We start from the raw sequence: 14185 nt of genomic DNA on the forward strand, positions 1-14185 counted from the left end.
AGTAAAGCTCCATGGTAACATCCTATGATCTGTTGATAATTTCTGAACAACTGCAGCTTGCACTCATATATACAGCAGACACAATGCACTGAAATGCACATGTGAAGGCTCAATGTAGCCGAACTGAAGCACTTTCACCATACGCTCATATGTTGGTGGTGATAAACACTTTTATAGCATTAGTTGTTACTTTGGCACGCTGCTGGGAGAAGCACTCGCCTTCCAGTCTGTTTTTGTCTCATTCAGCTAATCAACACATACAGGTGAAGATGTCTTCAATTACATGTTGGTGTGTTGGTTTTACACAGACATACCCAAGTCCAGCTGAACAATGTCTGCATCCAGTTCGATACTAATCCAGTTTTGCTGTAGATGTTTTTATTGTTATGGCAAAATTCGATATGTTGGTACATCCTTTACATATAATCCTTGCTTTTACAAGGGAAGGGAGTAATTTAAAAAATTTTGAGAAGTCTGAGATTATTATTAGATTTCTCTTGTATTTACTCTCACTGTTGCTCAGCCAAGCTGTCTCCAGTCCAGACCACTAAGTCTATATTTTTTTCTGTGAATTAAAAGATGATATTGATGATAAAAGAAAAACAGCAGATAGGCCTCTATCACACAGAGAGGAGTCTCACAATTTAGAGGAGTCAGCTGACGGAGCGCAGGCCTACTGTTAGACTGATTAACTAGTCAGTCAGTTTTCTGCTATCCACAAGCAAATGTGAACAAGTACTCACGCACACTCTCCCACACACACAAATGGACGCACTTGTCTCTGTCTGGCCTGTCTGCACTGGGCTGCTGGTCAAAAGGCTCATTGTGTAAAAATTGAATTCTACGTTCATTAGTCTCCTTGGTGTATTAAAGGCAGCCGGTTGTAAGTAAACAGTCACTTTGGCCTTTTGGCTCAGACAAGTATATTTATGTCACATGAATCACGCACCAGTTAGACTGGGAGTAACTGTTTAATTAAACTGACAATTAATATAACAGACTGATGTCAGTTCTCATTTTGTGTAATAATAGGAAAATAATATTCATACATTTTTACAGGTGAGGACAGTGTTGTTTTTGTTTGATATCCGTATGGAAACGGATCCACAGCTGAGACGAGGCCCTGTTTTGATTGGCACCAGAGTGAGCTTCTGTGCATGTTGTCATTACTCAACTTGCCTCCAGTGCCTCTTCCTCTTCAGTTCCCTTTAAACTCTGAACAACATAGAATTACCCCAGCGTGTCTGTGTCTGTTTAGGGCTCCATTTTATATCTTGAGATGTTTTTCATTCAGGCTTGAATATATTATATATTAATAGGTGTGTGCTTGCATGCATCACAGTGGCATAGACATTTGCAGAAAAAAACATTTACATTTGAAATTTGTGCTTGCATAGGACGCTCAAGTGCAATTTTGGACAAGAAGAATGTTGTGAGAAAGAGTTTTAAGTGCATGGGAGAGGTCGACTAGCTGACAAGCAGGGCAGGGTGCAGAGAAGCCGTCTAACCGGTGACACTGCAAGCTATCAGCCTTGGGTGTGGGAAGAAGGTGTGTGTTGTGAGTGTGTCTCAGTGTGGATTTGTGCATGTCACAAGTTTGCTCGGTAGGTGTTTGTAACTCAGGTCATTGCTGAAGAGATACATAAATATTTTCCTGATGAGATATTGGCAAAGAGCACAGAAACAACTGTCTTGTTTGTGGGCCACAGAGGCTTCCTGACACTAACATGGAGTTTGACTCACCAAGTTAATACCTGAGCAGTCCGAGCATGTGTGAGGCTACACACATTATGTTGCCCAAACCCTATTTTCCTCCAGAACAAGATCTCTTTGTCTGCTGTTAGGCCATGGTGCAAACTGATTAACTCTCCCTCCCCCTCAATACCTCTTTTTTTCTCACTCTGTTTTTCTCTTTCAGTCACTGTCATGCCTTCAAGTTTGTTAAAGGTTTTCTTAAGAGTGAGGGGAGAGAGTTCTGTGTTGTGTAGACCTGCTGCCCTTTTGATCTGACAGGTAGAATTTGCCTGCAGGGCAGACAGGGGAAGAGAAAGGGCCAAAAGAAAAGAGGATGTCTTTTTTTCAGGTAATTTGAGGCGGAATACCTCGGAGCACAACTCCTTGCTAATGATGAGAGAGCAGCAAAAGGGGATGGAGGGTGGGGGAGGAGGGTGAGGAAGAAGCGGAGCAGAGAGAGGAGTGTAATTTCCCTCTTGCTACGCCTCCTTCATCAAACTGTCAGTCATCCATCCATACCTCGGTCCCTCCCTCTGCTTCAGGGATTTAGATGCCTCTGGACACAAGTCAGCAGGCCTCGTAATCCTTCTCCTCCAACCCCCATTGTTGTTCAGGTCTTCTCTTTTTTATTATAGTCATACCTGCCCTGTCTCCCATTCATATCTGTGTGCTTGTAGAGCTTTGTTGAGGATCATTTGCTCTGGCTGTTGTCTGTCAGTCTCAGCCACTTTATGTCGCCTCATAACTTCACATAAAGAATTCTGGTGTGACTTAAAGTCTACATCTCCTCTCAGTCTCTTGTCTTTTGGTTTAAGAAGTTGGTACCAGAGTAGGTAGAGGATGGAGGAAACAGACAAAGGAGAAAAATGAGAATCACTCCTATTTTGTTCCTCATGTCCACTCCACAGCAGACAACACCCACCCTCTCGGGCACACCTACACAGATTTTAACTGGGCTAGGCATGTGATCCAAACTAAAGTCAACAAACCCTTGAGTAGGAGACTGGAACCCACTGCAGTGATTTCCCGCTCTTACTCTCCAAAGACTTATCTCCTTACCACATCCCAGCGAACAGCACTGTAGATGTGGTTGAGACTGGAACCACAATGATAAGAGTTTCTTTGTGTATGTGCTCTGTCTGCGAGTTTGTCTCTGGAGAGTCAGGGGCACCTTGAGCCGAGGGCAAGTTCACATGCAGACACCGTCTGATGAGACGAGTAGTCTGTTCATTACCTCAACTATGGCTACCACCAGGAATTATTTGAAATGTTATTTTGGAAAAGTTCAAAAGTATTAGTATCAAATTATCCTTAATGTACAAAAAGTACTCATTAAGGCCCTTTTCAGAAAAATCTATGTTATTATAATAATACAGAATTCTAATCATCAAGTCAAATCATCAAAGTAGCAGAAATTGGAAATACTCAAGTAAAGTACAAATACCACAAAATTATCCAGTAAAGTTACTAATGATGTACTTAGTGTACTTTTCTGCCACTGTGATTTATTTTTAGTACTGATAAATCGACATGTTTAGAGTAATCAATTGTTTAAATTGTGAAAAATGGTGATTGCTATTTCCCAGAGCCTCAGGTGGCGTCTCCAGCTGCTTGTTGTGAAACCCAAAGATGTTACAATCATTCATAAATCAGTTAAAAGCTTCACCAAATACTAAAAATGCTGTCTGTTAATTTTAATCGATTAATGGACTGATTGTTAGTGCCAACTCATTAGACTGGGTGTGATCAACATTGTGTGTCGTCAGAGGTCACCGGGACTGTCTTTTTGAGGATCACAAAAACAAGCAAACAAACAGGCAAACAGGGTAAAACACACAAGCTTGCAGATGCACACCAGGCTGCTTGGAAATTTGGACGCACAAACCCACTCTCAGAAAGCAGAAGCTTTACAAAACAGTGGGGAATGTAGCAACCAGACCATAAACCCACATACAGTAAGGTGACAAGTGGCTCTCTGTCACACGTTGATGGACCTCAGTTTTATCATAAGGTCACACATTTTTATTTATTTATTATTTTTTTTTATTTCAATTTCGTTGTGCTTCTTTGCACAATGACAATAAAAGAATTCTGATTCTGATTCTGTGTACATGGGCAGGCTGCAACAATGCATTTGGTAAAAGATAGCTATTCAATTATTAGGTGAACTTAAATAGAGAGTGTGCACCATGTTCTTTTTCGTTTTCTAAATGAGTTAGCGGCTCGTAGATCTACATATGAAACTTTTATAGGCCGACAAACCTATTGTTGGAGATTCCTCTTTAAACAACCACAGAAACAGGATAATGATAGATCAACATAAAGAGGCAGGCAGACAGATCGCTGATGGAGTGAAAATGGGTCCTGTGCTGTGCACCACAGCTAGTCAGATGAGTCCTTTTGAACTTGTTTCTAAACACAGTCTGAGATTTTACCACATGTCCCTAGTTTGGACTCCACCCTGCTCTGCTCTCCTTTATTCTGTCTGCATTGATGCTTTTGAGTGTGACTCCCTGGCTCCCTTTTCTCTCTGCATGTCTCGGTTTCTGGCTTTTGCCATTCCTCTCTGTTAACTTTATACACCCATTTCTTTTCTTTTTTACATCTTTCTTTCTACATAACTTTGACATCACTCTCACACCTCCGCCACAACCTCTGTCCGCCTCCTCTTTGGTTTTATTTGGTGTTATTTTGCTGCCTCAGCTCCTAAGAGGAAAAAAAACTATGCCAAGAAGTGACAGAGTGATTAAAAAAAAAAAAAAGATACACCAGCCCACTATAACTGCATTTCATAGTTTCCACAAAAAGATCCCATAATTGAAAATGTACATCTAAGTTGAGGTGCATTTTGATTTTCCAAGGCAGAGCAGGCCTCTACTCCTCTGCTGATGTATGGATCTAAATGTTACACTGTCTCTCTCTCTTCCATTGGCAGACCTTCAACACTAAATTTACTCTGTGGCAGCACAGGAGCAAGATCTGGCAGAACTCACTATCATTATGTGATAGGACAAACAGCCTCGTTGGGATGTCTGACTTTAATCAACACTGTCATAAGCTCACTGACGCTTCCTTATTCTAGTGCTGGACTTGATATTTATCATTAGGGGTGTAATGGTACATAAAAATGACCAGTACCTACAGATCAGTACCTAACTTTCAACTCACGGGTTGTTACAGCTTGTGATTGTTTCTAAAAGGGGGGCAGGATTTGCTGGCTGATATGTGGACAAGATGGAACTTTGTAACAGGGCGTGATTACTGTCAGTCTGTATTTAAAACAGTAAGGCCGCATGTCATCTGCTATAAAACCACCTGTAGTGTTTTGTTATTGCTTTGGCCCAGTCTGACTTGTTAGCGAGAGTTGCTTAAATGCCACAGGGAGCTCGGTTTGCACACATCTGGGTGATGAAGTCACCTTCAAGAGCAGGTTTTCTGCGTTCGCCATAACTTTGAGCTGTACTATGCTAAATTACTAGTGACCCTTCTATGGCATGTATGCTCATGTGCAGTGGTTAAAACAACACTGAATTTGTTTGGTACACTTTCTCAGGGGTCCAGGGCAGCTGTAATTTCACTTCTTAAAGCATCAATGCCTTTTGTAAGTCAAATGAAGGTCCCATATTTTTTGTGTACAGCAGTAGCAGCAGCAATTACCTGAACTGCCTGTAAAGAAATGACATCAAAGCATTCAGTGTGGAGTTTTCTCAGCAGAACGGATGAGGTAAAACGCTGGTGTACCTCCCCACTGAGAGAGAGAGAGAGAGAGAGAGAGAGATATATTAACACACCCATTGTTGGGCTGCACCATTGAGCTTTTGAGGTCTAGAAAGTGCTTCCCTGTTTGTGTCACTTGTGGGTCTGAGATGACTGTGAAAGTTCATCTCAACCTTCTAGGTGGTGGTATGGTAGTCTTCCAGTGTCTGAAGAGAGTTTTTCAGTTACACATATAAGACTTTTGTCTCATGTAATGACTAACATAATTCATTGCTCTGAACATCAGTGATTTTGCATACACTCTCCATACCCTGATGTATATCGATATCAGAAGGAAATATCTATCCTTAATCTAAATCACTGCAGTTTCAAAACTTAAGTCGTGTGATCTGGATCACAATTTCTCCAGACGTCTGGGTCTGATAGATTTGCAGGCACAGTTCAAATAGCTAGTTAGTCATGCAATCTAGTTGTATCTCTACAACTCACTTTTTTAAAAAAATGATTTACCAGGCATCTTTCCGTAGCACTCATGTTACCTCCTTCACCAACCGAACAGCATAGCCATGAATTAACGCCACAGCAAACAATTCTTAACCTGATTTTCTTGTGACGTTCATGCATGTACACACAGGACTGCAGTACAGTGAATAGGCCACCTATGCTCTAGCCAAGTCAGGGAATGATCCAGGGATTGAAATGTGAGCTGCTTTATGCTCTCCCTCTTTCTCTCTCACACCGTTTCTCTGTGATGGCTGCAGGGGGAGAGCATGATGGAATTATTAAGCGTCGCTGAGACTAGAATAGTGGCTGGGGGAGGAGGTAGTGGTGAAGTTGTTGTGGAGGGGAGGAAGGTGGAGAGGTAGGAGGAGAGAATGAGCACAAAAGAAATGGGGAGTTAAGAATTGGGAATGGGAGGAAAATGAGAAAGTAGAGGAGCTCGGGACATAGGCATTAGGAATGAAGGAGGTGGGAGACATTACATGAGTGAGTGAGAATCAACCCACCCTTCTCTGCTCATTGAGGCCACCACGGCCAGCCGGACAGGCAGGGGTCAGCATGAGGTAGAAGAGGAGGAGGAGGGAGAGAGCGAAGAGGAGAGGGGGTGCAGAGAGAAGGAGAGAGGGAGGGGTGTGCGTGAGATGGGGGCGCTAATGTGAACCAGCTGTAGAAACCTGACACCTCAAGAGTGGGTTAGAAATGAGAGGTGGAGGAGTGAGAAAGAGAGGGGAAGACGGGCTGCAGGAAATTGCACGGAGTAAGAGAAGGATGGAGGAAAAGGGAGGAAAAAAAGTCCTCATGGAGCAAAACAAAGGATCCCATAGATGAATTTGGCTGCAGAAGGCCTCTCTACCGCGTTGTTCATGAAAGTAGAGCTGACTGTGTGTGTTTATGTGTCTGTATGCATTAATCTGTGTGCAAACTCTTGCCTGTGCTCTGTGGTGTTTATGAACATTTGTCAGAGGAATCACACCGGTCTCAAAGTGTTATATTCAGTGGCAGACTAGTGTATCAGTGTGCCGGGTTATCTCCTCTTCGGTGAGACACCACTCCCTGACAATAAGGTGAATCATGCACAGCCTTGTCTATTTGCCTCTAGCTCAAGTGATACCGCCAGAGGCTAATAATGAGCTCTCTATCTGGCAGTGGAACCTGAAGGACAGGGTGGTATCGCTTCCTGGTGGTGCCTTGGCATGTGGCTCTCTCAACACTGGTTCGACAGCACTGATTTTATTGCATTTGCATTTATTGCATCTTAAAATAGCAAAAAAAAACCCACTTCTTGAAGGGTGGTGTAGCGTTCTAAGACAGCTCTATAGGATATACAATACCTCTCTGTCTGTCTTGTGCACATTGAGTGATTCACCAGGCAAACTCAAAAGTTCTGTCATTTGAAATCCTTTTAAAATGATTCATTCCAAGCGTAAAAGACTTGTAATCAGGCTAAACATTCCAACAAAGCACAAGTTTCAGATTTCCTCTGTCTCACTGAAGTGGCTATACTTGACTTTGAAAATACGTCTCATATTCTTCATAGTTTCAACAGTGAAAACGTGTGAAATGTTCCCAGTGAAATGTAAACCTGGCATTAACCTGGACACGGTGCTCTTTGTGTGACAGCCTGCTAATGTGATGTATTTCACAGGGCAGAGGGCCATGTCATTACTCCTTAAGAGGGGGCGGAGAGGTTGTCCAGGAGAAAAAAAGAGCAGCCCTAATTCCCAGGACGGCCGCCTTGTTGTGATATCACGACCAAGCTGTGTTTGTGTTTGGAGTGGGGAGGGACGTCTTTGTGTTTGTGTATTTATGTGTGTGTGTTTGTGCATAGGCATGTGGTGTGTGGTGTGTAGGGGGTCGCACTGCAGACATGCTGATGTAGGGACGGAGACAGCGAAGAGTTAGGGAGGCCATGTCTAATCTGTCAGAGCTGCGGTGAGGTGGCATAAAGCCTGACCTGCCTTTGAAGATCATACATCACTAATCTACCATCTGGTTTGTCTGTTTACTAGCACCATGAGTGTGAGCAAATGGAGGATTTTTAGAGAATATTTTAGGGGCTTAAACTATATATTGAAAAGGTTGGTGATATTCTGTGCTGTCAAAAATACCATGAAAATACCCCAAAACCAACCAACCTTAGTCCATCTCTCAGTACTGTACAGTGTGACTTGCCCCTCTATGCCTCTCAGCCTATTCCTTCCTTCAGAAGCCGAAAATCTTTCAAATAGGGGTCAACAAAGTTATACTTTCATGTTTTAAAAAAGTTATTTCAGTACTGTAATTAAAGTTTACTCAACTAGAGTAAATGGAACATTTGTTATGGACTATTTTCAGCGGTGGCTAGCAGAGAGCATATAGTGAGCATACACTCCACATACGCAGTCTATGGTGTGGCTTACTGATGTGTGGAATAAGATACATCAGTCTTTGGCTACATAGGAAATACTAATAAGCAGGATTAAGTCTTTTGTTGGCAATAATACAAATATAGACTATCGCCGGAGCTATCCTTTAAATCTAAATATAGTAAAGAGATTTCTGTCATATCAAGTCTAAACAAATGGAAAACTATAAAAATCCTGAAGATATAGTTCAGTATTATGGTGCTTATTCAATCTGGTGTAAATTTCATTGCATTTGACACAGTGTGTATTTGTGAAGCAGTGGGAATTTGTGGCCAGATGTTGTTGTTTGGCGTATTTGAAGAGACACTGGGTGACTCACACATCATACTCGGCAGATGTGATTGATCTGCGAGACTTCTGCCTGGCATGATTCATGACTCTCCCACTTTCCCATGCACTCACAACCTAATATCTTCAAGCTGCTTTGGGGTGGAGTGGCCAATAATAAATAAAAGTTAGTAAGCATGAGACTGAATTTCAAATATTTCCCATCTCCACTGTTTCCTTTCAGTTTTATATGGCTCATAGTACTGATCTCTGATTCCTCCCTTTTGTGTTTATATGCTACAAACATAAAAGTAAATGCTCTAGATATGCTTATTTATGAAGTAAGAATAATTTTTTTCCGCTTGCTATGGATAGAAAAGAACATATTCATTTTTTCTGTGCAAATGTCTCTCAGTAACTGTGTGGTGTATCTCTGCTCACCTATTATGTTACCTGAGCCCCTCTAGGGAAGCAGGTTTACAGGCCTGTGTAAGAGGCAGCTGGCTGCTCTGTCGCCCAGAGTCCCCAGACAGCGTGTCAGCCATGTGCCACACACACACACACACACACAGTGCAAGAGAGGGCTAATCAAAATAGAATGCAGAGGAAATTACCAGACTAAGAACATTTTTCCTCAGTAACAATACACTTCTGACCAATTGCTGTCACATAAGGAAGTGGTGGGTGAAAGTGGAAGGCACTGAGAAAAAACAGAGGAATAGAAAGTGACGAAGGGATCATCGTCACTCATGAGATGCCTAGTGGACATCTTGTGTAATAATGTAATTTCCTCTGCACTGCTCAGCATGTGTCTGAATCACTTTACTGAAAATGAGGAAAAAAGAAAAGAAGAAATCCAATGAAAGGGGTGATGAATAAGCAGAAGAAAAAACCTGACACCATTTGTAGACCAAATGTGGCCATAACACGATAGATAAGTGATAGTTTTCTTCTAGTAATACACCATACAGGTTTTTAAGTTCTTAAAAACTCCTCATCTATACTGAGGACACATTTATGTAGAAAATGGGATTACTTATCTTATGGCAGGCATAACTGTGACATTGCTCAAATAAATGCTGATGCTTTTCACTTGTTTTTTAGTTTCTGCCAAGCTTCAGTCAACAACTTCCAGATGACTCCACCTCACATCCTTCTACTTTTTAACTTCTTCTTTGCCATCACTGACCCCAGTTTAACCCTCTCACAGAGCTCAGCTTCCCTCTTTTCTCTCACAGGGTTTATGGGTAAACAGCTCTGGGTACAGTGCATTTCATATCTGTAATCGTTTGTACTTCAATCCTTATCTCATCTTAGCAGCATGTCCTTAAGACAACTTCAGCTTCTTCTGTCAATTGGCTCATTGCAGGCCATATGAATGTGTGTGTCAGTGTGTTTATGTGTGTACTGTCAAGCATGAGGATTTGTACTGTAAATAGCTTCATATCTTTCATGGGATAAAGGCACTAAATAAATGCAGTTCCTTAACCATTCACCACCTGGCACATTCACAACTAGATTGTCTTTACGCACAGCCACACATTTTGTTAGTACTCCCCACACACTGTTGTTTGGATCACTATACAGCAGTGACATGACTGTATTAGAGTAGTTTTTATCTGTCCTGGTTCATTTGTTTCTTTGATGTGTGTTGACATGTGTTACTGTAATGTACTACAGGACTCTTGTGCAGAGTTACTCTGTGCTCTCAATGCTGTTGTCTGATGTGGTGTACTACGTGCACCTCACTGAAACTTACTCTTTTGTTTTGTTGTTTGTCTGTCTGTCTGTCACACACACACACACACACACACACACACACACACACACACGCACACTTGTCTCTTTGCTTACATTATCTTCCAACTTTATTGTCTGTGTTGATGGTTCATTAGGTTTAAACCCTTGTCTGTGCCTTTGTGTGCTCCATTATTGATTTCTGTGTTTTTGTGTGTGTGTCCAGGTGTGCACCAGGTTTTCTGGGTGAATACTGCCACCACAAGGACCCTTGTCAACCCGGCTACTGCCTGAATGGAGGTAACTGCTCCGTGTCCATGTCAGCTGGTGTACCTGTACCGGGCAGCGCCACCTGCACCTGCCCTCTTGGCTTCACCGGACAGCACTGTCAAACCCCCCAGAACTCCACATGTTACCCCAACAACCCCTGTGCCAACAGAGGGGTCTGCACCCTGCTGTCCCTGGACAAGTACAAGTGCGAGTGTGCTAGAGGATGGACAGGTGAGACACTGTTTAATCACCATGCAGGAATTCGCCACTAGGGCAGTGACGTTTAATTTTTGTTTATTGCCTAAATACTAATTAATTTTTTTAAACAGACTGAATGCAAGTACACTTGCCAACACGGCTCCAGACGAGCTCTTCAGTATAGGTTAGCTTCTATTGCATGATTTTAAAACCACAGGTACCTCGCAAGCAGTCCATTTATTCAAGTGCCGTATTTTTAAGTATAAATTTGAGGGAGTTCACTTGAGTATTTCTGTTTTCTGCTACTGCTAGTTACCTGTTACTTTGCAGAATCAGATTAATTAAATTAATTGATTAATTAAAATATTAATAAATGAATTATATTATTCATCAATAAGGCTCTGCTGGTCCCCATGGGGGAGGGTCACAAGCTGCCCAGCAGTATGTGAATGAATTAATGAATTAAATAAGCTCCACCTTTACCAATTGTAATTATTAACCAGAATATTTATAATCCAATTATTATCCAATAATATGATAGATATTCTGAAATCCTGCATAGTGAATATTTTTACTTTTGGTACTTAAAGCATATTTTGACTTAGGTAAAATTATTGCAGGACTTTTACTTGTAATAGAGTATTTCCATAATGTGGTTTTACAAAAAAGATCTGAGTACTTCTTCCGCCACTGTGCATTGTTGGAAAGTGGTGGCTTTTCATCTCTGCTGGTTCTGTCGGCCTGCACTTTCATCATACAGTCGAACCTCTCATTGTCTCATCCTCCCAACCAGCATCCTCGTCTCTCTCCACATTGTGCTTTTTAAAATAATCAGTAGTAGACAGCCTCACTTTTGGATCAGGTGATCAGCTAAATGGAAAGCTTGGTTAAGTTCTATGCTGCTGCGTACACGTGCATCACACGCTGGACACCAGTAGGAATACACGCAACAAGCGCTGTGCGTATGGCGTCAAGCATCTGTGGATCATCATGCATTCACATGGATGTGACCACGTGAAACTTGAAACGTGAAACTACTCACAAAAAATGGTTGCATATGTGATTGTTTGGGTTGCAGTCTGGAGCCCTGCAACAATAAAGATCTGTTGTCCTTTTTCTTCAGTGTTTTTATAGAACAGATTTTGCATCACTGTTCTATAAGCAGTTAATTTCCCGCTGTCCAGCAAATCCAGGAATTTCATAAACAACCTTTTCTACAGTTTCCTTACTGTGTAACTCTATTACAGCAATTTTCTCTTGAATTACTGCACTTGCTGATGAAATGAAAACAAATCTGTCAAAAACAAATGTGTTTTGATGCATTAATGGCTCCAGAAGGATGGCTGTTATTAAAATAATACATTTAGACATTTAGACAACCTTGATACATTGAGTGCTATTGTTCAGTTTGGTGACGTTTGGTACTTATTAATTAGCCCTCTTTAATCATGCATGTAATCAATGCATGGTTAGAGAGGGTTAAACAGGGTGCAAATCTAATTTGTCCTGAAAATGTCACGGCATAAAAGACAACATATATGATAAGATGTGTTTGGAAAAACCATAAATACATACCTGTCATTGCATGTTGCTTTTGCTAATACTTTTCTCTTTTCTCTTTTCTCTCCTCATTCCCAGGGTCGAGGTGTGAGCATGAGGACAGCTGTCTGTCTAGTCCCTGTGCCAATGGTGGAACGTGCAGCTCTCTGTCTGGTGGAAGCTACACATGCTCCTGTCCTCCTGGCTATACAGGTCCTCGCTGCCTTAATGACACAAATGAATGTGCCGTCACACCCTCGATATGCCAGAACGAAGGAGTTTGCATCAACAGCCCTGGTTCCTACAAGTGAGAATCTAGTTTCTAGTAACCAAATGTGAAGTATGTCCCTATCTGGAAGATTTCCTACTACAAATTAATTTTAGAGTAAAACAGTTGAATTGCTTAAGAATTATCAGATGTTTTCATGTAAAGACGATGAAATGAACTGCATGAAACGGACTATGTTATCGCTGCAGGTGTACCTGTGCCCTGGGGTTTACTGGCAGACATTGTGAAAGCTCGTACATCCCTTGCTCACCCTCACCATGCCTAAATGGAGGCACCTGCCACCAGAACTCTGAAACCAGCTACTCGTGTCACTGTCTTCCAGGTAGGAGGATTCAAATTTTGAAATGCTAGACTTTTGTTCAGCTGAATATGACTAGAAAAACCAAAACTGATACTATGTTTAAAAGGTAACCAACCATCACTTACCAACATACATCAACAGTTATGTTACCAGGTGAGACAGAGAGGGAGGGAAAGCAGAAAGGAAATCAAATGGAAATCAAAGAGAAGACATTTGAATGTAGTAGGAGACAAAAAATGACACTGTAACTGGTGTTTATGTGTAAATGAATGTAGCTTTGGGTGTCTGTATTGTTACATTATGTTGTTTGAGGTGCAAACAGTCTGATCTATCAGATACACTACACAGCCAGTGTGCTAGAGTTAACAAGTAGACACAACAAACACACACACAGCTGCTGTGTATATACCACCAGGACGTGTCATAGTTCCCTAAACCAGGGAATGTCATACCGCTGATTGTTTTAAATATGTATCCACTTGGGGAAGAAACAATGAGCAATTAATAACCAAATTAATGTCCTGTCTTTCATTTGCCGCAGGCTTCAATGGTACTAACTGCGAGAACAACATTGATGACTGCCCTGGACATCAGTGTGCCAACGGAGGAACCTGTATGGACGGAGTCAACACCTACAACTGCCAGTGCCCTCCAGAGTGGACTGGTAAGGGATGTGTGTATGTTTGTGATTGGTGTTTAACTGTTCCTGTGATCACTAATACACTCAGTGTTTGTGCTCAGTGCAGTTTAGTCAAATAACTATGAAATGGCTTTTTTTGAGCAGTTGGGTGTGCCGGTTTAGCTGTGAGGTGAAATAAATGTTTGTGCTGTGATCAGTGATAATAACTTCCATCCTTTTATGTCGTCTGTTTATATTATACTTTCTATCATTCTTCTGTATTCTCTTTTCATCCTACGAAGCCCCATACTTCGCACAAGGTGTGACTCTGCTAACACGCTTGTGTGGCATATGCAAGCTTTCTGTTTACAAAGCAAACATGAATATATCAGCTTCTTTGGGCCTGTCTGAGTTTATGTAGCACTAATCCAACCAGAGGAAGCACAGCCAACATGACACTGCTATTTAAAAATGGCCACTGTGGACAGATAATGTTCTCATACTGTACATTTTTCATGTGTGCAAAAAGCTTTCTAGATAAGATTGTGAACATGTAAAAAATCTCAAAGATGGGTTGATATTTTATTTCTCTTCAAGAAACCAATGAG

At 41.6% G+C, this 14185-nt stretch overlaps 1 protein-coding gene across 1 annotated transcript in view; it reads left to right on the top strand.

The window, feature by feature from the left end:
- The window catches only part of LOC139224825 (neurogenic locus notch homolog protein 2-like), a 43443-nt gene that overhangs the window by 12553 nt on the left and 16705 nt on the right, over positions 1 to 14185 (top strand). The window contains exons 3-6 of the mRNA XM_070856133.1: positions 10588 to 10862; positions 12468 to 12675; positions 12846 to 12979; positions 13500 to 13622. Coding sequence (XP_070712234.1) covers positions 10588 to 10862; positions 12468 to 12675; positions 12846 to 12979; positions 13500 to 13622 — 740 coding nt within the window. The remainder of the gene's footprint in view (positions 1 to 10587; positions 10863 to 12467; positions 12676 to 12845; positions 12980 to 13499; positions 13623 to 14185) is intronic.

This window comes from Pempheris klunzingeri, unplaced genomic scaffold (assembly GCF_042242105.1).
Source record: "Pempheris klunzingeri isolate RE-2024b unplaced genomic scaffold, fPemKlu1.hap1 Scaffold_63, whole genome shotgun sequence".
Classification (NCBI taxonomy): domain Eukaryota; kingdom Metazoa; phylum Chordata; class Actinopteri; order Acropomatiformes; family Pempheridae; genus Pempheris; species Pempheris klunzingeri.